The sequence below is a fragment of the Euwallacea similis genome, chromosome 3 (assembly GCF_039881205.1).
Source record: "Euwallacea similis isolate ESF13 chromosome 3, ESF131.1, whole genome shotgun sequence".
Taxonomy (NCBI): Eukaryota; Metazoa; Arthropoda; class Insecta; order Coleoptera; family Curculionidae; genus Euwallacea; species Euwallacea similis.
In genome coordinates, this window is record NC_089611.1 from 4151172 (window position 1) to 4177604 (window position 26433).

The 26433-nt window shown below is 35.3% G+C and overlaps 1 protein-coding gene across 4 annotated transcripts in view; it reads right to left on the bottom strand.

Annotated features, from left to right (window-relative positions):
• Positions 1-161: 161 nt before the first annotated feature.
• The window catches only part of sima (similar), a 70484-nt gene continuing 44212 nt past the window's right edge, over positions 162-26433 (bottom strand). For 2 of the 4 annotated variants that reach the window (XM_066406640.1, XM_066406637.1), the window contains exons 8-13: positions 23893-24272; positions 16503-16726; positions 15375-15726; positions 12675-12970; positions 3550-3801; positions 162-3018 (exon numbers count right to left, since the gene is read on the bottom strand). In XM_066406640.1, the coding sequence (XP_066262737.1) occupies positions 2941-3018; positions 3550-3801; positions 12675-12970; positions 15375-15726; positions 16503-16726; positions 23893-24272 (1582 nt within the window). In that variant the 3' untranslated portion in view covers positions 162-2940. Of the gene's footprint in view, positions 3019-3549; positions 3802-8947; positions 12971-15374; positions 15727-16502; positions 16727-23892; positions 24273-26433 lie in introns of those variants that run through there. The other 2 variants (XM_066406638.1, XM_066406639.1) reach the window with 2 other exon arrangements.

Genomic DNA, 26433 nt, shown 5'->3' on the forward strand with positions numbered 1-26433 from the left:
ATTTGTCTGTTGCTTTTTAGCAAATCTTACCAGCTTCCGCTTGAATTGAACCGAAATTAGTTCGTCAAGCGTCCCTCCCAAGGCCCCAGTTAAATCGTAAATGAATAGTGAAGGTAAAAATTACACGTTTCACAACCTTGTAAGACCATAAACAACTTAACTTCCCATGAATACTATTTATTTGTCCTTCCTCCCTCCAAAATCATAATACAATACACTGATTAAACACCCTAACACTAACTTGATCCTATATTACTCGTTTATATAAAATAAGTTTCGTTAGTCACGAGTGTTAAATGCATGCGGTGATTTAGGATGTAATAAACTGAGATCTTCTCTTTGTATTGTATAATATTAACCCAATTGTGTCTGGATGTGTTTATATGTAATTTCCCCTGGTTTTGTAATTGGGAATGAGGAACGTTCTGAAGTATCCTGACGAGTTTTTCTTTAACAAGAGCTTTTTCTAAAAAAAAACTTGATTTGTATTGCAATTACACACATCTTAACATTATATGATGCAGATTATTTATAAATTGAATACATATTTGTCTATTTCTAAAAAGTTAAAATTTGACACGTATGTTACGTGCATATAATATACTTACACTTTAGTACCTTTTTAAAAATAAATGCTAAATTATTTCTAAACTTCTTTCGCTTACGACTACCTACTTGTATATGGCAGTAACCTAATTTTAACGGGAAATTGATCAAAACACATTAAATTGCCGTTTTTTGACTTTCAAAACTAATTTCGGACACTAACGTAGAAGTCTACACAAGAAACTGTGTATTCCTCTGTTTTGTAGACAATCAAAATTACATATTTTGCAGTGAAAGAGAGCTTGAAATAATATTAATGAGACTCATTAATAAAAGTAATTACATGTCAGGTAGATGGAGAAAACATTTTCATTAAAATGTCTTCTGAGCTGCAGCAAATTTTGAAGTAAATGGCCGATGGTGACTGTCGAGGCATCGGAAAAATGTCTTAAAATAGTAATAGAAACCAGCAACCTAAATTTAGGAAGACGAAATAATAAAAATTAGTCCTTGGTTTCATTTGAAAGGAAACTGAAAAAAGGCAAAATCTCAAACGCATGAATCGCCGGAAAATTAAAACAATCCATGGGGCAAATCAAATAAGAAAACTAATCGACCCTAAAAATCGGTTTTAGTTCCAGCATTATACGAGAAGCAGGGCTGAGAATTACAAGGCAGTGTCTAATAATAATAGACAAATTAAATAAGAAAGCATCTTTGTTCTGTTACTAAAACAACGTTAAAATTAATATTTGAGATAGACATAAGAATGATGAAAAAGTAATAGTCAGTTTAGTACTAACACAATAAAATTTGCTATATTTGGATTTTGTTATATAAATATACATATATATGTTTATGTTCAAAAAGTCTTTGGTCTGTGTGGACATTAGTTACCGAAGTTAGTTGCAGTTTGTATTGCAATTCTCTTATTTGTTGGAGGCACATTAATACGAAATTTACTCTGAAGCCGGATCTATTTTATACAAAAATAGTAATATTTCTAAAAACAACCCAGCCCGAAGTTGAAAGAATTTATATTAATCTGCTTCTACAAAGCTTAATGAATTTTCCGTAATCTATATAGGATGTAACATATTATCACAGAGATATTTAAATGAGCGATAGTATTACGTAAGCTAATAAAAAAATATTAATAGATCCATGGTCAAAAACGCAGTAATTTCGATATACAGTGTGGCAGATTGTCAATAGTTTCAATAATTTTGTTTTCATTTAGAATTATTTTTATTTTAAGAAATTTTATTAAATGTTACGAATTGCTTCAGATAGTTGATAAGTGAACCGGATGATTTTTTTTTCTTCTATAAATATTTTTGCAAATTTTACGAAAAGCGTGAGATACGAAAGTACTGAAAGAGACAAAAAAGTTCAAGAAAACTAAAGAATTGAAGAAGTAATTTAAATTTGGTGTCACAATTTATACAAGGTATTCCAAAAAAAAAATGTAAACTATAAATTAGTACATGACCCAAAAAATGTAACACCCTGTATGTGGCTACATTTTGTTGTAGAGGGTTTTACAGAAAATAGGTATAAAAAATTTCAAAAATTTAACTCAATGCTTACGTGAGAAAAACGCAAGATATGAGAAACTTTGCCACCCTGTATATCGAAAATGGTGCATTTTTGATTATGGGTCTATTAGCATTTTTTTACGACTTTGCAGAGTACTATTACCCCCTTAAATATCTCCATGATAATATGTTACACTCTGTATAAAGTCGTGTACTTCGACTAACCACTATACCTTAGTACCCACTCTATAAGACACCTGCTGCAGTCTATATAAAAATATATATTTTTCACTTTTTAGCGTATATTTGGGGACATCGGACGCACGTTACAGGCACGGACGAGACTTAGCTAAAACTTAGACCTATAATACGAAACAATCACAAAAAGCAAACCCTTTGTATCGACGATAAATGACTCGAAAAACCAAAAGAACAATCGCCCTTCAGAATCATTTAGGACAAAAGCAGTAACTGACGAAACAGAGAGAATAAATTACACCACTAACACAAATAAAAATAGGAAACTCACTTAAGTGTCATTCGAGTTTCTCAGATAAATTTTAATGAAGATCTTTAGTAAAAGCAGATAGAGGTGGCTGGTTTTAAACTAGTCCGGCTAGAATCGGCCACCTCTATTTAAAATTACAAAACGCCCCTTAAAATTAAACATATCCTGAACGTCCCCGCAAAGTGCGCCTATCGAAGGCTAGATTTAATCGTTGGCTAAAGTGATTTTGCAATTTTGTACAGTGACAACATCACCTTTGACAACAATCAGAGAAATTTCAAACTCTCGAGGTGCTGCTTTACTATCACTAACACTGTCGCTGATGGTTGCGACAACGTCCTCCTCTAGCTACATGTTCTGGGCGATTTCAAGTGCTATCAGTAACTCTTCTCCTTGTAATAGGGAACTGTTAACTGGAGCATTCACCTGGAAAATAGCAATATTGTAGAATATCATAGCATTCAGCAATCGAGTGCGGTAAAGACACTTTCGCAAGTGTTAGGTACAATAGCTTTCCTACCAGCCCATGTGTGAGAATTCTTTGTAGAAGATAACAAAGTCTAAGCAAGCTAGTTTTAGCTTTCAAATCTACGTTGCTGCATGCTTGTAGGGAATAGTTATTCTTCTTACTAAGTGAGATGCGAACAACGCGAGTGCTGAAAAGATACTTTCCTCGTGAGTTAGGAAAAATATTTTCTCTTGTTAATAATTTTTCAAGAATTTTTTGATATAAAAATGGGCTACCCTGTACAACCCAAGTGTCGGTAACATTGCAGTCCAAGTTTCCCCGAAGTTTGTTTTTTCTTAAACAACCGGCAACGCTGTCCGCTTAAATATGACCGATTGCTCCTCTCAAGGTCTGCCGTTTCACCAATGATTTCCAACTTTAAAAACGCCAAACAAACGATAAGCGCAGCGTTGCCAGTCCTTCTTAGGTCAAACATGGCTAATACTTGCCTCACAATCTTGTTGCGTTAAATCCAACAAAGAGGGCACCCCCGTGGTTTCCGGGTCCAACAAAGATAGCGAATTCTTTCGCATCAGCTTCTTCCTGGCCTCCCCTTCCCTCTTGAACCTCTGTTCCAGTTGCTGCTGCAGCATTTTCTTGCGGGCAGCTATGTTGGGGCTATTTAGGTCGATTTTGGGTGTGGTCCTTGTGGTAGGCCTCGATTGTGAAGGACTTTCAGGTATCGAATTTTTCTGGTTTTCCTAAAGTAAATCATGGATTGGAGTACTTAATGAAGAGTTGGAAAATAAGGGACAGTTGGATACATATTGCCTTGCTTAATGGACATAATTTCTTTTGTGGGGTATACACGTTTTAACTTTAACCATTACGTAACATAACTCTCAAATCGAGGAATTTTCTGGTGGTTTCTGGAAAGAAAAAATTAGTGGTGCTATTGTCTAGACAAAATAATCACATCGAGACCATAAAGAACGACAAGAACAGTGCATTAAGTAAATAAAAGAATTTAAAAAAGTAATAAAATTAAGTAAGCACATAAAAAAATGTGCTTAATTTCCAAAAATAAGGAACCCTTCCACCTGTATTTTACGTAAGGTTTAAGTCTACATATAGGACCTTTAACAGTGGAAGCATATTGTATGAGATATGCCTTAATACACTGTTCTATCAGGTTGTTCGGAAAGTAATTTCGTTTTTTTATGTGAAAATGAATGACAGTTTTCGTATAATAAACAAATGCTTTATTAAATTATATATTGGCCGTTCTGGTCCAACACCTTTTGCCATCTTTCTGGTAGTAGCATAATTCCACGCTCATAAAATTTTTTGTCTTTGCTGGCAAAAAACTGATCGAGGTGGTTTTTGACCTCATCATTTGAGATGAAAGTTTTACCGTCTAAAAAATTTTGGAGTGACCGGAACAAATAATAATCCGATGGTGCCAGGTCTGGAGAATATGGTGGGTGTGGCATTGTGTCCCATTCAAGCTGTAAAAGCTTTTGGCGAGTGACCAAACTTGTGTGAGGTCTCGCGTTGTCTTGGTGAAACACTACACCTTTTCTGTTGATTAGTTCGGGTCTTTTCTGTTGAAGTGCATCCTTCAGTTTGTCCAGCTGCTGGCAGTAGACTTCCGAATTAATCGTTGTGTTATCCGGTAAAAGCTCAAAAAAAACGATTCCTTTAAAATCCCACCAAACAGACAGCATCACCTTTTTTTGGTGAATATCGGCTTTGGAAATGGTTTGAGTCGATTCATCTTTTTTGCTCCATGACCTCTTGCGTTTGACGTTGTTGTATACAACCCATTTTTCGTCCCCAGTAATGATGCGCTTCAAAAACGGATCATTTTTGTCACGTTTGAGAAGCGAATCGCAGACGTCAATGCGGCGACACAGATTTCTCTCTGTGAGAACATGGGGAACCCATATATCGAGCTTCGAGGATAATCCCAGGCCTTTCAAGTGGTCATAAACTGTTGAATTCGATAAATTTAACTTCAATCCGATCTCACGTGTTGTTATTCGACGGTTCGCATCAACTAATGCCTTTATGGCGTCTTTATCAGCTTCAACCGGCCTTCCCGAACGTGGTGCATCTTCGACATCAAAATTGCCAGATCGAAATTTAGAGAACCAGTTCTGACACTGGCGTACTGTCAACACACCTTCTCCATACACATCGGTCAATTTCTTTCTGGCTTGAACAGCATTTTTACCCTTTCTGTAGTAAAACAGTAGGATATGTCGAAAATGCTGCTTATCGCTCTCCATATTTAAAAGGGCACCAACCAAAAACTACTGCGTAGAATTAATTGAAATGTTTCACACACAAGCCTTGTTATATGAGCTCTCAAAGCATATAAAAATTATATGGCTTAAGTGTGAGGTTAAGTGCAAAAAAATACCATTAAATCCTCTGTCGGGAAAAAACGAAATTACTTTCCGAACAACCTAATAGTTCAAAATGCTGCGTTAGTTCGCCAATCACATTGATTCGTTATCTCTTAATGGTCTTAAAAATATCAAACATACTTACTTTACACAAGGCAGAGGTATAAAAGTGCTTAAAACCAACATTAAAATGGTAGTATTCTCACAGAATCACAGTGTAATAAAGAAAGAAACCCAGTCGACACAAAACGCGCGTGCCAAAACTCCTTATCATATACAAATTGATTTAATAAACGAAACGAAAAACTGACTGACTGAATAGCAGTAGAGCATGTCCGCACCTATAAATGCAATTTTGAGGCAATTCTCAAAATTTAAAAAAAACAGACGAAGAAAATAATTTTCAAAAATTACTGACTTCTAAAACATCGCGAGACGCCAATGCCATACTGAATATCGAATATCGAAGGCAGGTCCAGGCTCACATGAATCAATGGCAAATCCATTGGGGAGTACTAGGGATGTGTGTATTATGGAGTATTTGGCAAATGTAACTTGCCCCTAGAGTACCCCCCTCCCCCCCTCTGGATTCCCCACTGATATCTTATCTGATATAATTTTCCACGTAGCGAGGCATTTGGGTCTTTATTGGAAATGACTTGTCTTTTGAGATAATTGGGGTTATTTTAATATTTTCCAGATTTTGTTTATTTTTTCCCTTTCAATGTTAGTTTACTCCCTTTCAGCTTCATTTTTTCGTCCGAGCAATTTGATGCTACTCCGCGCTTCTTTAACGAAATTATCAATTTGGCTGCGAATATTCGCATATGCCAGAGCAATATACCTTTTAGTCCAAAATAGCAAAAAATATGAATTCGTGAGTTTCAACTATTCGGAACTAACCGGAAGAAAAATGTGTTCTAAATAAGTTAAGAGTTATTTGCGAGAAACGAAAAAAAATAGCCATATTCCGCTATTAAAAGAATTAAGATCCTTTATTGTCCAATTAAGGAACTACAATTGTTGGCTAACAACTCCGTCATAAGGTACTTCGCATGCAGTTTTAGCATAGAGTTGCTGTATGTTAATTCGACGGACAGGTTGTTATTTCAGGCAGTTCATAACATTTGAACTGACAGCTAGTTATTGCTGACGACTGTCACGCCTCAATTGGACAGTGAAGAATCGACGCTAAAATTACTTCAGCTTTCAAGCCCTTAAAAAACTGATCAATTTTCACAACTGGTGGCATTCGACACTTCTGGCACGTGGTAAGTAGCAGCAGGCCATAGTGCTAAGTGCTAAGTAGGAATAAACTCGTCCACCACTAATTTAGGATCCTTAGACGCACATCTTGCAGATTTAAGAAAAAATCTACATCTTTTTCCTAATTACTTAAAATTGCATTTAGCACTTAAAGATGCACTTGCAGAGAATTAATTTAGAGTCAGTTAGTCCCAAGATAATGAGAGACAGACCTATAAAACACCCGTAAATAATTGCTTTTTCAGAGTTTTTATTTCGGCCATCGCCTTAAGAGATAAAATTTGGAAAATTAGATGAATATTATAGTGACTGATTCCCAGTTCTCACCATTTTTGAAAATTTAATTTTACTGGTTTCCCTGGAGATAGCGTCCACGAAAAGTAAAAAATTGACCAACGTATTACATCAAGTCCATGGAATTTATCTGTGTGGTAAATTTGTTAGCATCTCAACAATATGACCCTTAAGGGCTTTATCGGCTTTTACCAAACCCACCGATTATTTTTCACATATACCATATGTCGAATCGACATTTCCATGCCAAAAATGTACTTGAAACAGGGATTCTTCTATCGGATTTTAAGGCAAAATTATTGAAGTACTGACAAATTTTGCGGGAATTTAAATTTGGAAATAGCGGCTTGTCATTAATTTACTGCTTCGTTTTCATTTTATCGTCAGGTAAATTGCGCATACTTCCTACGATTTCTGACGGTCAGGAATCGGTTTTCCTGGCTGTCGGTGCAGACATATAATTCAGTTCCTGATCATGAATCATTGAAATTCTTTTATACAGGGTGTTTCATAAACATACTGACAAATTTTCAGGGGACTTGGAACTCGTAAAAACAAGTATTTTGAACGAATAAAGTTAGGTCTGAAATCGCTTCGTTTCCATGATACACGGTGTTGAATTCCTTTTTTTTTATATTTCAAGAACGGTTTAGAATACGGACATAAAATTCGGGACACGCTATGGCGGGAGCTATGGGGGAATATTTCTACCCACACCAGTGGCGTCCGTGCGGCTATTCAATGGGATGTTTTTAATAAAAAAATAGTACGCCACTAACTATTTTAATACGAATATATTTTTTTAATATTCCATCAATTCCTAATAAAAAAAAGCCTATTAGTGTTTTGTTGCTTAAGTACCCGTTTCCGAGATAAAAAATAATTTCTCATTCGTGTGTCTACCAAAAAACCACTATAGGTTTCCAAGGGCGATTTATTTTTAATTTGCGGATATATTTTATTAGACAAAAAATATTTGCCTTTATCTCTTCTACCTCTACTAAAAGAAAACTAAATTAGTTTCTCCCAAAGAATTTAAAAAAAATCACGTTTGGAAACCTATGAGGTTTTTTGGTAGGCACATGAATAAGAAATTATTTTTTACCTCGAGCAACAAAACACTAATAGGCCTTTTTTTATTAGGAATTGATGAAATATTAAAAAAATATATTCATATTTAAAAATTCAGTGGTGTACCATTTTTTTCATTAAAAACATCCTATTGAATGGCCGCACAGACACCACTGATGTGGGTGGAAATATTCTGCCTATTTCAGAATATGCACATTTATTCCTCCATATCGTATCCCGAATTTAATGTCCATATTCCAAATCGTTTTTGAAATATTTAAAAATATAAAAAAAAAGAAATTAAACACCCTATATCTTGGAAACGAAGCGATTTCGGATCTAACTTTTCCGTTCTAAATATTTGTTTTTATGAGCTCTACATCCCCTGAAAGTGTATCGATATGTTCATGAAACACCCTGTATTTTCCCCATAAGTGATCGGCCTATCGTGATTTTCAATCTGAGGTGTTCGTTGTATATGGAGTAATTAACATGTGATTCATCCAGGACCGGCCTTAGCAAATCTGGCACTCTAGGCGAAATCTTTAATCACCACCTCACTACCCCTAAGAACTCCCCTTCATAAGGACAGTATTGGACTAACTTTCAGGAGCTGACGCTATAATAAAAATAGAGGAAAAAATGAAATTATGTATCTTCTTACCGGAGAATTTACGTTTATGTTTTGTTCTTAGAAGTGAGGATTGGCCTTTCGGAGTGCATCCTCCCAGTGAGCTGTTTGAGGCACCCCCAGTATAATTGCATTTTGGAATTTGGTAGGAAAGGTCAATTATCTGTAGCTCTACATATTTTCTAAAAATGGCAGGCTTGTGGAGCATTTTAGAAGGTAAGAAAGAACAACAAATCGTACTTCAAATTCGCTTTATTGACAACAACGGACATATTGCGACAATATGCCGGTAAAATAAATTATACACACAATAATCTAAAAATATAATCTTTATAAAAGATTACTAATATCACTAATATTTATTTTTACTATTTTTATTGCTGTAATAAAATAACAACATTTATATACAAACACAACGACATTTAGTATGTTTCAGACCCCAGAGAGTAACACACTGGTTTATTTAATGGAAATATAATAATAATAAACAATTTATTTAGATTCGTTTTCAACAATGTTTTTTTTTACTAATAACTGCAAACAGAAGTCTGCTCGTAAAACCAAAAAAGCATTGACTCTTAACTATCACAAACCCGTCTTGGGGAATAACAACAAATATATTGTTTTTAGAATCTTCCAAAGATTTGGCACTTAAGGGTAAGTGAATTGCAGATTGAAAAAATATTTCAAAATAGGGAAATTGTGTAGAGATGGGTTAGGGATATGAGGTCTGCTATTATTTACTACTAAATCTACTACCTGAGTGTGTTTCACAATGATGCGCATGACGACAATGTTTATTTTTCGTTTCAAGAACGGCAAATTGAATACCAACGTGTTCAAAGGAAATAAAACAATTTCAGAATTCTAAAAAGCACCTCTGTCTCGTATCTACAATATGAAATCTATGAAACTCGGTAAATAGACACCTAGAGACTTTTTCATAACAAGTGGACGTTAAATCTAATAGAACAACTACCAGGACAACATTGATTAGAATTTTCGTATAGGGTAACGAATTTTTAAATAGGTAGAACATGAAACATGAATTAGATGAAATCTATATCTATAGAAGTGTCAACTATGCTATATTTCGAGGGGTGCGAATGGACGTTCGTTGCAGAGAAGGAAGGTGGTAATTGTGACCAAATCAAATCGAGTTGGAATGTGTGAATCAATAGAGAGCACAAAATAAGTAGGTTTGATCACAGTCGTCTTAGTTTTATACACGGTGTAAGATATCATTATGGAGATATTTCAGGGGGCAATAGTACTCTGCGGAATAAAGAAATATATTAATAGACCCATAGTCAAAACCGCACCATTTTCAATATACAGGGTGGCAAAGTTTCAAATTTTACTTATATTTTGCATTTTTCTCATGTGTCCCTTGAGTTAAATTTTTAAAATTTATATCGAAAAATCGACAAAAAAAAATTAAAATGACTGAAACTCAATAATGGCATCTTAAATTATAGACCGTAATAGGTAGACTGGGCTTACTTAACTCAAGACATACGGGAGAAAGGCGTAAAATATGAGAAAAAAAGTGATATTTTGTCATCTTGAATATAGAAAATGGTGCATTTTTGAATATAGGTTTATGAGTATTTTTTAAATTATTTTGCAGAGTATACTATGGTTTCCTGAAATATCTCTATGATGATATATTACACCATGTAAGCGCATTTATTAGTTTTGTTAAAACGGGCATTAGACACTTTCAAACTACGGCTATTTACACGTTAGTTGGGTTGCACTAAAATAGGGCAAATATACTATTAGGGAACAGTTAAGTTAGAGCAGGCTCAAAGCGTTAGAAAACTTGATGAACGACACAAAAATGTTAGTTTAGTTTACGTACAGGGTGTCCCAATTATGACTTTTAATTCCATGGGAATTTTTAAGATTAATAAACAGCAATAAATTAATTAACAGCAGATATTAAAATAGTTATCTATTTGTATATAGGGTGGCAAAATTGATTGTTGCTGAAGGTTGGCAGGGATTTCTTTTTAAGTTGTTAAGTTTTCATTTACTTTTTTATCCTAAATTAAAACCCAATGAATGTTGTAAAGTGCACTTTAGGCGGAAATCCAATGTTTAAACATAATCAAAAGTTTTCTTCAAATATCTAGAATTTAAATCTGCTGGGCAATTCCAAATCATAAGATTATACTTATGTAAAAATAAGTACACTAAAAATGGGACACCTTGTATTTTTTCATAGTACCTACTGTAGGCAAGAATTAATAGATTTGTTTAGTTGCACTATAATTTAGATGTAAAAGATTTTGGAACATTTCACACCTCGCGTTTATTTATATCTCTATGAAGATCACTCTAATTTGTCTAGGAAGTCAATTTTTGAGTCAATTTACTAAAAACTTGCGACTTCTTTAATTGCCTAAAAGCTCAAAATTTGATGTTTTTCAGATAAAAAAATTATGCATAAATCTCAAAAAATGCCAAGCTTTCAGTGAGGTTTCACTTGGATTCCTCTTTACTGTTATTTTGCTTCGTGATCACAAAGAGGATTCCAGTGATGAATTTTTCTGTAAAACAACAAATTTATTCCAAATTCAACTTATATCTCTCAAACGCCTTAATTCCAATATTAGCTTTCACAGGCAGTAACGTAGTCTTTCCCTGATCTCTGTTGTACTTTCTTTGGAATAGAATTTCTCAAGGAAGGCAACCAATTAAATATACCTCTATATTAGTAACAGCTAGAATTTCTATTAATTATATTATCATCAATATAACCATGAACATAAGTTAAACTCCGGAAATTTAATAAATCTTATATGAGTGAGATAACCTATTACGGGTGAGCGGTGTATGTTTAAATGCATTTTAAAGAAAACATCTGCATTTATTGCTTGAATTAAAATTATAAAGTTGACTTTTATGTAAGCGAAGCTCATAAGTGGTCAAATTCTTCAGAAATCAGTGATCCTTCTAATATCAGAATTGCAAAACATTTAACTGAGAATTTAACTTTACTCCCATGATTGAGAAGCTATAAACCAAAAAGGGATTTTTAGTAAAATTCCGACTTTTGACTTCAAAAAGACAATTTTGCTTTTCATTTGCAGAGACAGTTGAAGATCTCTAGTCCATTAAAAATGTGGCAAAACGACATTCTTTTTCTTTTAATCTTCAACTGTATTTGCAATTTATTTCTGAAAACTCTTATACACTCTCTTTATGGTACCGCAGTTACTCTAGAACCACATTTGAAGACTTGTGAATGATTCCGTACATAAATGCATATGAGCGACTACAGTTAATTCAAAGACAAATACGGAACACGTTAAGTTACTGTGTATCAAGTCGTAATCGATTTGAATGTTGAACGTTCAAACATAATTAACTGGATAAATTGAAGCGCAAATCGCGTAAATGATATTTGCTAGAGGAATCCTGACACTTTTATACAATCCCGTCGTTAATAGGTTACCTCGTCATTCACTTGCAATTTTATGCCAAAGTACACTTAACATTAATCCAAGTGCCTTCCTATCCCGTACAAAAATAACCCTTATATCAGCTAAAAAAACCTCAGCTTCCTCGTTTTTTTATTGTTTCGTACGCCTGGGCTGATATGTCCTTTCTGTATAGAACCTAAAAATACATAATAATATCCGTTTTTTTGTCTTCAATATATTGAGCTAGAGTTCAATAGAGATGCGCTCCTAAGTGGTTGGCTACCGTGCTCTACAATTCGGATGATTTCGGCCACAAAAGCATCAATAAATTCGCTAAAAAAATCTCGTTTCAGTTCATCCATCAACTATCACATTTCTTCATATAGTCTTCCTCGATAGTTACTCCCAGTAACTATCTACAGCGACACAGCTTAAAAGATCATTTAAAGGTCAAGTAAAAGACGAACTCATCGCTTCGATTTTGAGGGGGCAAGGCATATGTAACCAGCTCGGATATCGAATCCGCTTACCAAAAGATTCATTAAGACACTATCACTAGGTTGGGATATACAGGCGGCCTTTCCACCCGTGTCCAGTATCCAGTTGTTGGTCTTGCTCTTAGGTCGACCCCTTTGATGGTTGTTAGACATGAGTTGATGGAGTAATTCAGAAGAGACCTTCTCCTTAGGCTCGTTTTTAACTCGTTTCGTTTGGTGCTCGTAGCTCGAGTTGTTTGACCGTTTTAAGCTCGACGATCGATCAATTTGACCTATACTTTCCACTTCTAGTTTCGGGCTTAGCTTCGTACTCCAACTTGGATTGGAAGCTGAAAAAGAAAAGGGTGTATATAATTCATTGTGAATATAAAAACAGTACTTGTAATACAAACAACCCAGTGTTCATTGCCACTATCTTGATTTTGAACTTGGATTTTAAGTGGTCATTACATATTACGCTTATAAGACACCGCATGGACCGATTTAGACCAAAGATTAAATGCAGCAGCAATTACATTTGGTATATACATGCGTTTTTACCCTATAGCTTTAAAAAAATCTTTATAATCCAAGGCGAAATCGAATTGGCTTGACTTAAAACAACTCTTTTCTGAAGGCCATTAGTGACCTTTACACGAAGGAGATTAGTATTCGGGTTCTTGGAGGCATGACAGAGTAAATTTGGATGGAAATCTGCCTTTTTGGATTTCAGACGAGCACAACCGCCTCGCCGAAAATCTCAGAAATATAAAATTGTTCACTCGTGTGACCAGGAACGTTCAAAAAATTATCGTACGAGGAAGGGTGTCCGTGTAAATTAAGAACTGTGGTCAAGCGTTCATCATCAGTTTGATGAATGGAATTGATGAGATTTTCACGCTTTTTCATAACGTTCCCATGTAACTATGTTTGTGTGGTAAAACAATGACGTAGCGGTGTTTTTCTTACAATGCTCGGACGTTAGAGTCTGAAAGGTTTAGTAAGAAAAACGTGTTAAGTTTTACCACAAAGTTAAACGGGAATATTATGACGTAATGATGCTCTTCTTAAAGCCTTCAGACTCTATAACCATAATGACCAATAACCACGCTGCGCAATCTACTCGTGCGGTTATCACGACTCAGTCTCCGCCAGCCAAATCCACACGCGCGTGATCATAATAACGCTCATACTACACTAGTAATTATTTATAACTACTATAAGTTCAACTTGCGTGCTGGTTTTCATCTATATCGCGTCTGGTTGTGTATTACATGTAATTACAATCAAGGTCCTGCAACCGTCAGAAATAAAATAAAAATCTTAGACGATGTCTCTATTATATTTCACGACGCACATGACATACGATGGTATCAGTAGTGTTGTCTTGAGTCCTTGAGTAAGGCACCAGTGTGGTGTCGAAAGGTAGACAAGTTTTCCATTCTATAAGTGATTTTAATATACATACGAAACCAACAGCGATTAAATGAAATTTTAGGGTTACTAAATTGCAACTACGAGTATTAACTCCTATATTTGTGGCCTAGATACAACGATCTCTTCCGTGCCATCACTCCACTCATCACTCGTTCAGGCCTGTCTTAAAAATGATTTAGCAGAAAGGTTTTATACACGCGAATGAACGGGCGTTTGTGAATTCGCGCGGGTAAACCCTCTCGCGTAGGTTTGCACCATAAAAAAAATAACTTGATTTGCCCAAAAAGGTCCGACAATTTCGTCCATGCGGTATAAACGTACTAAAGAATTTTTGGTCTTCACTCTATAATTTTAATAATAGATAAATGAACAGCTCCTACACCCACAACTAAGAAATTTCTCATTTCGATAAAATTTTATATAGGCAACCATTGTTTTTGAAATTGAATGTCTTCCATACATAATTTTTGACGCAAAAACAAGAAAAAAATTGGCGGTCACAATTTATTAAACACTTCCTTATTTATGTATATATTAATCTTATTAGTTTTCTGTTGTTTACAAGATGAAAAAGCATGTGAACATCAGAACCTGCCAAGTGAATGATTCACTTGGTTTAATTTAATTTAACTGGAACATGGGAATTATATATCTCGGCAATAGTTAGAGAAAAAATATATCTTGATGAAGACATTGTTGGTTTTGAATAACGACGGTACATCAATAAAAGAACGGTGTTAGTTGGTTTTCTAGAATCTGTAGGACCATTAAACAATATCTTAATCGTCTTGAACACCCCATTTGCACATAAATTACTACCCCCATGACCACAATTAAAAAGCATTTTGAGACTTACTAAACAAAAAAAATTGTAAACAAAATTAAATAACTGCTGTTGTTCAATTGACACTGATAACGTTATAAAAAATATCGATGGCGTTAAGAAATTAATAACCATACACACAAGAACAATATTACACACATACCACTTCCATGACGTAATCAAAATAAGACCATACCTAATGTAGTTTAGATTAGGAAACAAAAAGTTTACACGGAGCAGATAATAAACATTTCCCTTTATGTTTACGCAGCACGTAAACGAAAAACTTTGCAATTATTATGGTGATGTAAACAATAAAAGGAGCTATCTTTAGAATGCTAATTTTGGGTCTCTGATATAATTATTATAGACAAAAAAAGGTAATATCACGCACTAGTGGCTGCGCAACTAAAATGACCCATAAGCACAATGACTGAACCCCTCAGTGATTAAAGCGTGACTAATATAAACAATAGTAAAAGTGCGGCCCTTACTTTTATCGTTATTATACACATCTGGATTAGTTTCCTCCACCGTTCCTCCACCCCTATCTGAGCTACCTTTAAGAGTACGTTTGCTCACAGATGATCCGAGCATCTGTGCCAACGTCGAGTTGTGTTCAGGTAACCTAGTACTATGACTTTTACTCTTCTCGGTGTTATTCCACATAAGGTCATTAGACATAAGAAGTGGTAAATCATCCGAGAAGTTCATGGGTATGTACGGGGCCTTCATGTTCAAATCTGGATCATCGTCCATTTGGAGGTTCATGAAGGTCGACATTTGATCTTCGTCCAATAGCGAACTGTTTGGACTGGAGAGGGAGGGTAAACTGCAGTCGGAATTCTGGAAATGAGAAGGAAATATAAATTATGTGATTCAAAATCGTTAACGCTTCGCCATAACTTATATTAGACTAACATGTGACTTTCTAGGAAAAGTTGCAAGTCGCAAAACTTACGTAAAACACACCACTTTCTATTTTAAAAACGAGGCGTGCGTACTCTAGTTATTTTTGCATTTGCCTCACTCATTGCATGACCACCAGTGAAGTTTTATGCAACATAATTCGAGTGTGCTGAATGGAAGTCACTAACAATAATGCCGCCTACTTAAGTTCTACCTAATGGCTAAAATATCGATTAGAGCGAAGACGTCGTCAATTACGACTCTGTCTCTTAATGCAAATTTCGTGAATAATCTTACGCAATTGAGAGTAGAAATGAAATACTACAAGGTGATGTTTGAACTGCAGTAGCAGATATGAATGCATCACGGCCTTGCCAGCATCAAGTTCAAAAAGCAAATTGTCAATTTGGTAAGAAGTTTCGAATTAGCAAATCGCCATATCGATTTGATCGCGATATTCGGTACATTCCATGTTAAGTGAGAGGGCCAGGCTTCGCAATTTCATTTGCCACCCAAAACGGACGTAACTGCAGAAATTACGAACAGAGGAATTTAAATTGAACTCCCACATACATATGTAGTAACCGCTATAAAACAAGTTCAATAAAAAAAAAACTTCACATTCTGATGAAGTGAGAGAATACTCAAAGGGATTGATATTAAAAATATCCACCACTTATTATATAAAACATTTGGTCGAAGACCACACTTACCTTCGACAGGTTTGGTGATAGTAACTGCGGAGACGAGTCTCTGTAATCCCTATATGATATAAAGGGATCGGAAGGCTCATCGGTTAACAACGGACAGAAACTATTGTCTTTGAGTAGGATATCGTCTAGCATATCGTTCAAAAAGGGATGGTCGTCCAGGGGGACGCACACGTCACCGGCTACTGGGGCTAAATGTGTTAAATCATCTGGTTCGTCCTTTAGCACTGCAACAACCGAGAAATCGAACTTAATACTTTTTAATACTTTGATGTTGTACGTAAACAGAAATTACCATGAAAATCTAAAACCATCATGATTAAGTGAAGAAAAATGCAACAACTTTCGAGGTTCTCAAGCAAAATCACATAATACTCATTGAACCGCAATTGGTAACTACGAAAATTATTTTGAATATTTATAAGTTTTTTCGTTAACCTTCACATGTGATCCGCTTGCACGCAAAGTGACAGATAACCCGAGGATGACCTCTTCAGCTTCCAAATGTGTTGTCTTTCCCCCTAAACCAGAACAGTCTTGTGCTGTAAGCGTGTCTTGTCAAAAATTCTAATGAAACAAAGTGATGTCACTGTCCACGCAACGAGATAACGAGGGATATGGTGGTTGTTTACCGATAATGATCAAGGCGTGTGTCCAGCACCGGCCTCAGGGAGGGACGAGGTCGGGCGACGGCCCAGGGCGGCTGACTTTCCGGATCGGTGATTTTTGTTGAATGGGGGGAGATAAGAAATTTACCCTACGTGTGTCTATATACTATTGTCGAGGTTTCAAAAATTATTGATTATATGACGCGTGACTTAATTATTATTAAGTTGACCTGTGCTTGATAGCACAACACTTTGAATAAGGTGACGATTTTGGTTAGACAAAAATTCCTCCAGAGAATAACCCGATGGGATATTTTGAGCAATGTCAAGGCCGGCGATCAGCTGACTTCCAATACATAAATATCAAAACGATGCGTCTATAAATAGTGGACAGGTTAGCGTTTGGAGGAATGTGCCAACAATCCAGAGTTACGTGCTCAATGTAGAAAACACCAATAACGCCAAATAATGTGATATAACCTGTTTGCTTTTGGAGAAGTGGGTAATTCATTACCTTGGTAGATTATTTTTATCGATACAGTTTATGAATTCGGGTTGCATAATAGACCACTGTGTTATCACGATTCCGGTGCAGTTTGTTGGGGTTTAATTACAGGTTCGTGATGGACAAGGTTTTTTATAAACATTCGAGTGATTATTAATGCAATTAACGATATATACCAAAATCTATTTGTTACTGTTATAGCAGCGATGTCTCCTAGTTATATAAGTGTTTATAGCTTATACAATGGTCTTTGTACCCCATAGGCGATGATACGAATTAATGTCACGTGCTGGGAGGCGAAGAAAATTGAGCAATTGAGTTAAAAATGCCTTGTAAAAAAGCTTGTTTTTATTCTGCAGGATGTAAACAATCTGTAAAAACTCATGGATTAAAAAAGATTGCTTGTTCTCTGATAATAAAAGATAGATTCTTCTTTGATCTTTTAACCCTGGGCAAGCAATGTTAATTTATACCAATATTTTTGAGGCGTCTATATATTTATTGAATTCTGTAGACAATTTTAAGTATTTTCTATGAATCCCTATCCCTAACTAATATTGCACCTTTTCGCGCTCTCAGGTTCAGTAGCTTGTCAACGATTTAATGTTTAAAGGTCTTTAAAAAACATTCCAGAAACACAAATTTTCAGCTTTCAAAAACTGAAAAAAAATCACAAAAACTCTTTTTCCTCTACCTCTGTTACTTCCTAAATTTTGCAGTTAATTTCTCATTTAACTAAAGCTTTATCTATTGCCGTAATCTCAAACAGGAAATGAATGATGTTGAAAATTGAGAAGTAGAAAATTGACGTTGATCGAGGAAAAAACCAGTGAATAAATTAATGAGAAAATAATATTCCAGTACTACACGTAGTCGTGACTATAATATGAATTGAAGTGATGAGGGGCCGATTCTATAGGAACATGTGCAAGTTAGAATGAAATTTTTGTTGATGTTGATTGATCTAAAACTTCATTTGCCAATTCATTGGACGCAATCTTCATTCTCACTCTCACAGCATTTTATAGAATCGGGCTCCTGGCCAACAAATTTGCTCGACACCAGAACACTTAAAATTGTATTATCTATGCTTGTCTACACGTTTTGAGCATGTTGAAAAAATTTTATAGATGCACGGTCAGCAGCCATTTGAAACAATAGTAACATTAAAATATTGGTAGAATATGAGCCACTTACACCAAATCCCCATGCAAAACTTAAGTTGATCTTAACAAAAGTTAAGGTCAACTTTAAAAATTCTCATAATATAAAGTATACCTATTGCTGTCGGCAAAAGATTGGGCACATTCAGGGAACGGTGGCGCTTCGCTGTATCAATTGGGATTCGCTCTAATGGCTTATTTAAGAATATTAAAGTTACAAAAATATTAAAATGGTACAATATAAAACTAACAGATGGTGGTCAAATCAAATCACTAGACCAAAAGTAATCAGAGAATTCGAGCTCCTACTGCTAAAGAGCTCCACTGGTGCCAACTCCTTGAATGCACCCAATAACTAATGGATTGTATGCCAGTAACGTAGTTTAATTTAAATGGAATTTTTTTCCACTTAGCTTAAGCTTAAAGAGAAGTGATGCAAAGATGAGTTTGTCCAGATAAAACTAACTCGAACAGATCTCAAAATATACACACACATTACTGCTACGCCAAATCCGATTTAACGCGCTAATCTTACACCTACCACAATTCATCCCAATTCATGAGAACTTAATCCTTCACCCCTTTCTGATATTACTGCCTGCTTATGCATTCTGATGTGGGTAAGCAGATGTATAGTTTCTCAAGCTCACTTTCGCTACTTACATCATTTGTGTATTTATAGAAGAATAATCGATTCTAGCACGTGAGAATAATAAAAATCGCAAATGGTTTGACGGGAATTATGATCCAGATTTTTTCATATTTAATTTTTGGCATACCACTTAAAAAGGACCGTTCAATAACGTGGAATCCCACGTTTTAGGGGTTCTATTACAGCGAAGCTGAATTACTAATATGGGAGCCTTCGGCTTTAAAAAAGGAGCCTGGCTGGTATTCTATTAAATTAAGTCTTTTGATACCCACTACAGGAAAGGCCTCTAAAATTATCTCTAAAAATAAACCGACACTTATGATGAAAATTCTAAACTTCCTCAACTCCTTGCTTCAAGCTTCAAAACAATCATCACATCGTTACTTGCACAAAATGAATAAACGATCTCAACCAGAGGCTAATATGCAAACGCAGAGTGAAAATTCAAATTGGACCTAATTGTAAAATAAAATCCACGTTATGTAATGCTAATTTAATGCTGTCGGCGTTAACAATAGTGTTTGTTTACTGTAATATGACGATTTACTGCCGGCGATGTTTTATCTTGATGCAGAAGATCAAGGACGAAGTTCGTTCAGTTTTTCGTCATGTACAGGGTGTGCTATTTATTTATTTAAGAGAAGCGAGTATCCAAACTGTACTGAAGTGTCATCTAAAACGTATTAGACCAAAATCAGCAAAAATTATTAGACCAAAAAGAAGAGTTATTTGTAAGAAAATTAGAACAAATTGATGACAAGAGCAGGAGTACGGCTTTTGCTGCATATTATTGACATGCAATTGGTTAAAAAAATTAAACCTTTCGAAACTTTAGGACCTAAAAAATGATCTCATTTGGGAATTTCAGTTATTTTTCTCATTTACCCCATGGATAGTTAACAGCTCGCTTTCTAGAACTAAAATTGATGATTGGAACTTCGAAAAATACGAATGGTAATACGTACTAGAAAATTAATTCAAATATTAACTCCACGTCCCTGACAAGGCTGTCTGCTAAAACTGATTAACAATAGAAATGAATGTTGGCCTCAATTTTCAGTCAATTTGTCAAAAGTTGATTTACTATCAAGGATTATGTACTGCATCATAGAACTAAAGCTGACAATTTATAGGTTCAGGTTAGTACTCTTTTATGCCGGAAGATAATTAGCTTCAATTTAGGTTGTTTTTAGTGTAGTTTACATTCTAAAATTTCCAAAGAGGCGACTTGGAACTTTGTTGGTAATTGTTCCTTCGAGAATTGGTGGAACAGTCTGCTTCAAGGGATCGCTGTTTACCGCAAAAAAGTGCTCTCAGTTATTACCTAAATTCAGTCTACTGAAAGTGAATTTTATGGTTTCCATATATTAAAACAAAAAGATATGGCGTCAAACCGAAATATTTGGCACAAAATTATAATAATGATAAAACATCTGTCGTGCACGTTCCTGCCAGTTTTATGTAATTTAGCTACGACAGTACAGTGTTACAAAGCTAAAAATATTGTTTCAAAATTTTCTAAATATGCATTTAATATCAATTTAATAATTTATTAGCTTTAGTACGTGTATGGTTTATAACGCGCTTTTTATCATTTTTGTATCAAGACACGTTTGATTTTAGCCCTACAAATAATCGTCCGTTCACCTGGTTCCATGATAATGTTTTCCAGCACTATTTGTTAAAATCGTACGATTCTGAGGTGAACAGCCTAGTGAATCTAAATATAGTGGAGTGAAATATATGTTTTCCCAAGCAGTGACAGTGTCTGGAACATGATCATCTAATTCAAGAAATATTATTGCCTTCTGCCAAGATAAAAAAAACTTGTAGAATTGGATCTTTATGACTACTGTAAAAATTGTTTCAAAAATGATAATTCTATTTGCTGATGATCTAATCAGAAATTACATGTTAACCATTTTAGTTTTTTTTTTGCTAAGTGCCTAAGTTCTATCAATGAATATTTTCGCTAGATCGCTGGTAAATATCGGTTTTCAAGGCTGTTGGAAGTACATGAACTCTAATCACACATTTGCTAATTATTATCAAAATTGGCTTTAAGGCAATAAGCGCTAATAAACACCTTTTTATAGCTGTGTGTTCTATGAGCCTTAAAAATGTGAAACTTTAGTGATCCCAAGAGATAATAAGAATGAGTCAACATGTCTCAAAACGTATGTGCCGTGCATTAGTTATTATTTTAGTATATTCCTACTGAAATCGCCATGAAGTGACCATGATGAAAATCAACGTAGTTATCTTGAGGCGCATGATTGCCTACTTATAATGGCATGTTTTTTCCTGTATATTCAAATCCCTACCGAAATATAAGACATATCATTTGTTTATGCGAGTGATAACATGCAATCAATTCTCATTAAGCGCGATAAAACAGTATCATTGGCGACTATAGAAAAATGTTTCAGAAAGAAAAATCCTGCTTGCCCGCGATCTAATGCGAAGTTACATATTTACCATCCTAATTTTTTTTGGAAATTGCCCAAGTTATATCAATGAATATTTTCGTATACCCACAGGTAAATAGATGAGGTTTCAAGGCTGCTGCGCGTACATGAACTCTAATCACACGTTTGCTAATTATTACCAAAATTAGCTTCAAGGCAATAAGCGCTATTAAGCACCTTTTTATGGCTGTGTGTTTTACGGACCTTAAACATGTAGAACTTCAGTGATTCGAAGAGATAGTAGAAGTGAGGCAAAGTACCTCAAAACGTACAAGAGGTGCATCAGTAATTATTTTGGTGCATTCCCCACGAAGTCATGAAGTGGCCATGACGAAAATCAACGCAGTTTTTGTGAGATGCATGTTTGACTATTCATATCTCAATGTTTTTTCTTGTATATTGAAATCCCTAGTGAAATATAAAACAAATCACTTGTTTACTTGAGTGATAATAACGCGCAATCAAGTCTCATTAAGCACGATAAAACGGTGTCACTGGTTGCGTAATGCCGTAAATGAGTGCCACGCTAACTGGCCAAAATTGGTCTGCATTAGGACCATTGAGTACTTCTCCAAAATGCAAATCTTAAAAAATACAATCCATGACTTTCTAATTTCTTTAAAAAACAGATTTGCGAATAGCTATTTTTAGCTTTAAAGCCCAAATACATGTTTTAGGATTTACAGTTCCAGTCCCAATATTTGTTCAACCGTTAACTAAAAGAATCCTGTTTTTGATATAGACACAACCTTAACAAATAATAACTCTCTCTGGGTACCCACATCCGAATTGCCTAATTATATCATAACAGATTGAGGAATGGAGACGTCAACATGCTTTAATAAGAGCCATTGGCAGCCTGTGTAATAACACAACGACGTCGATAACAATAACGATTGACCTTTAGGTGTTGATGGTGGCTTCGTTAGATTTGAGAGCATGCAAAAGGGCGTTAAGTTCCTAATAGATTGTTGTATTAAAGTAATATCAGAAGTGAAGTGGTTAAAGCAACCATTAAGCTATGGGTTGTTTTGTTGGCTCTTTTACTACATTTTAGCTTTTAAGAGCTTCCTGCTGTAAGTAAGGACAATGAGAACAAAAAGAAAATTGTGGATGCTTTCTCGAGTAAAGTTTCGCTATATTGTAAAGAATTCCCGTATGTTGCTTAAAAAATCTCTACAGCAATTCCTTTTGGAGCGTTCTCTATGAAAGATAAACATTGTTCCCTTGAAGCACAAATAGCAACAACAATTATATTTTTGCTTATCACAGAATTATTTACAAAATCATTAAATGTCGTTTATAAACTAGCTGAGCTCAATACAGATTAGATAATACATTGCATCAAACTTAGAAATTCTCCACTTTTCTTCGAAATGATAATAGAAAAAGCCTAGATGTTGACTGGAAAATTCTTTTCGTTTATGAATCGAATAGCGTTTTCCCATTGAGTGATATTTTTACTACCTTCCATTCATAATTTGTGCAAAAAAAAAGTTGCTTTGGAAAAAGATATTTGATGGTGTTTCTGCGGAGCATTGGCAACATTACATGCAACTGAACATACCAAAATACCAAACAATATTTGCATTTTGAGTCCAATAATTTTCTCTCTTAAAAAAAAATTAAGCAGGCATAACAATTTTTTTTCAATATCAGTTCAAAATAATGTATCCACCATTCGATAAAAAAATCGTCTTAAAACTAACTAATTAAAAATCGAAGATTTTCAAGAATTTTCAATTTCCTTGTCCGAATTACCAAAAAATATGGTGACAAGCGGAATTTTCGAACACAATTAAGCAAAATATATGACAGTTCCGCATACGGATAATGAAAAAATATTCAGAGTAACGTTTCAAAATCAAGCATAATTAGTCTGTTAGACATATTTTGCTGCAACAACCTCCAAATCTTATTAAAGAGTGGATTTTCTGGTAGGTCTCAAAAGTTGTTGTATTTTTCCTCGTTAAAAGAGAATAAAAAAAAACACTTACTTGTTAAGCCAGGTTCCTCCTCCGAAAACGTCAAGAACCCCTTACTCATATCCTCAGTCCTAGGTGCGAATATGGTTTTTGTGGCTGTATGAGGCCGTACCACCTCTGGTTGGTGTTCTTTTGGAGGTTCGTATGAGGAGAAAAGTTTGGCAGTGACCGAAACCGGTCTTGACCTCGTCGAGGGTAAACTTTTAACCACTTTCGGCGTACTGGGATTCGAGCTACTTATTATTGCTTTCTCTTTAGCGTTAGAATCATCCACCTCTTTCACATGAATCTTTGGAGGTGAGAGCGCACCGGAGGGCGACTCGGCCGAGTTCTCCAACTTTACACAGGCTAACTGATGGGCCGCATAGATTTCATGTTTGCATTCCACACCACTGAAATAATTTGCGTTCTGACACTAACCCGGAGACGCGCTGTGAACTTGGGACACTTTTACTTTGAAATATTGACGCAGTTCAAGGACCGTATGTAAATCGGACGAGTGCTAGTAAATTAGAACCTGAAAATGGCACTTCCAAGATAGAAAACACAAACGCATTGGATAAAGTATCGATGTGAGTTTTTTCGCCGGTGTATGTTATCGCTAGCCGCGCCAACGATAACATCTATCGATATCACGAGTGTATATAGAAGAGTTTCTTATACTGATAGGATATAGGCTGATGATGGGTCTTTGCGTATTGTCGCGTGGTTTCTCCCACTACGCGATGTTGGGGGGAACGTATAAAAGCGAGAGCAGTGTTGCCGACATGAAGATTCCCAATTTCCCCGAAATTTTCCCATACAATCGAAAGTGAAATGAAACATTGGGCTTACTGGCCTGCTATTAATATTTCACGCAATGGATGGAAATGTGGATCAAATTCTTCATTAAGAATTTATTACTGATACCTAAAAATCCAGTTGTCACGCTGGAAAATCCCGGCCGTGACGGAAATGATTGATCAATGACACACAAAGTTTTGGCAAAAGGTGTGTTTATGTTGTAATATTTAGCAAAGTGCGAAAATATTGTCGAATTTGTTTCAATAGAAATTTCCACTTTGGGCAATTTGTGTAATTTATTCTCAGCCAGAGGAAACATTGAACTATAAAATTTTTAATCCTAAAACAACCCAAAATGCAAGCAACAATGCCCCAGCTAAACAGATACTTGAAAGATAAATGCGTGTATATTGCGCCGAGGACTCCCTGGAAAATAAGACTGATTGGATTACTTAAACGGGGATTACGGGTGAAGTCGTCCAAGTCAAAGGTCGTTAGTCCTGGATTTGTCGCAGATCCAACGAGTTAGTAAATCGTCCGAGAAGCAGACGAAACTCATTTGTGGGGATTTCCCTCGGCTTCGTAATTGTATTCAGAATCGATAGTTCTCGATTGGATTAGCAAACTAGCTCTACGGACAAGATTTTAGATTTTATCAATCAAGGATAAGTGAGTAGAATTGAAAAGCGACGATAGAAATAGTAATCGAGACCAGTGTAAAAGCTGGGAACTTATTCAAGAGATACGACACTCAAAATATTCTTTAAAATTGGTGGGGAAAGACATCTGGGCAAAATACTCCTTACTTTCTTGGGCCAAATGGTGAAGGCTAAATAATTATTAGTCTTTTCTGAAAGATTGAGATATTACACATTTAATAAAATTTGACGTTTCTTTGATGTTGGTAAGGATTTGATTCATCCACCGTAATCCATTCAATTCATTCATTACTCAATTTAATTCAAAAATCGCTTTTCTTTCCATGAACTTAATTTTCGACAACCTGGCAATGCTGTAATCTATTAGCAGCAGCTACAGTTATTACCAACGTTACTTGATTGACACCGCTCAACAACAAAAAAGCAAAACGCACGTGACTGCGTTATTTTGATTACAGACAATCTGTGTACTGGCTGAATGCGCACGTGATTGGGCATAATCGGGCTCAGTGCGTCGCATTTACGAGACACGATGTACTCAGTCAATAGGGACCAGGACAAGACGTCTCGGAGGCGAAGGAAGTCAAGTGGCATGCACAAGTAGTGCTTATCTAATGTAGATGAGACGCATTTGATCGTCATAACTATCAAAAAAAAGAAAGAGGGATAAAAATAGTTCGCTTATGTAATGTATTGCTGTTTCGAAAATATAGGTCGGGAATTTTCGGTACGAGGTTTTGCTCGGGGAGCAGTGTAATAGGAGTGAATGCCCACGTTCAGAAAAACGTCATGACTTGATTTATAAATTTATAGAATCTGAATGTTGTACCTACGCACAGAGAGAAAAAAATGAAAATTTTCCAGACCGTTTTTCTTCCCCAGATTTTTAATTGGGCCATAACAGAAACAAAACAGCAAAACGTTTACTAAATTTAAATTTAATTATCACATGACAGTGGAGCAATAAAATCGCTGGCAATATTTTAACAGATAATATTTCAATTAAGGACTGTTTAAATGAAACTGAGCGTGGCTGTCACCTCAATTATTTATTCTCCATTGGTATATAATTCAGGCTGCTACAAAGCAAGGTAGAACATGTTTAAACAAT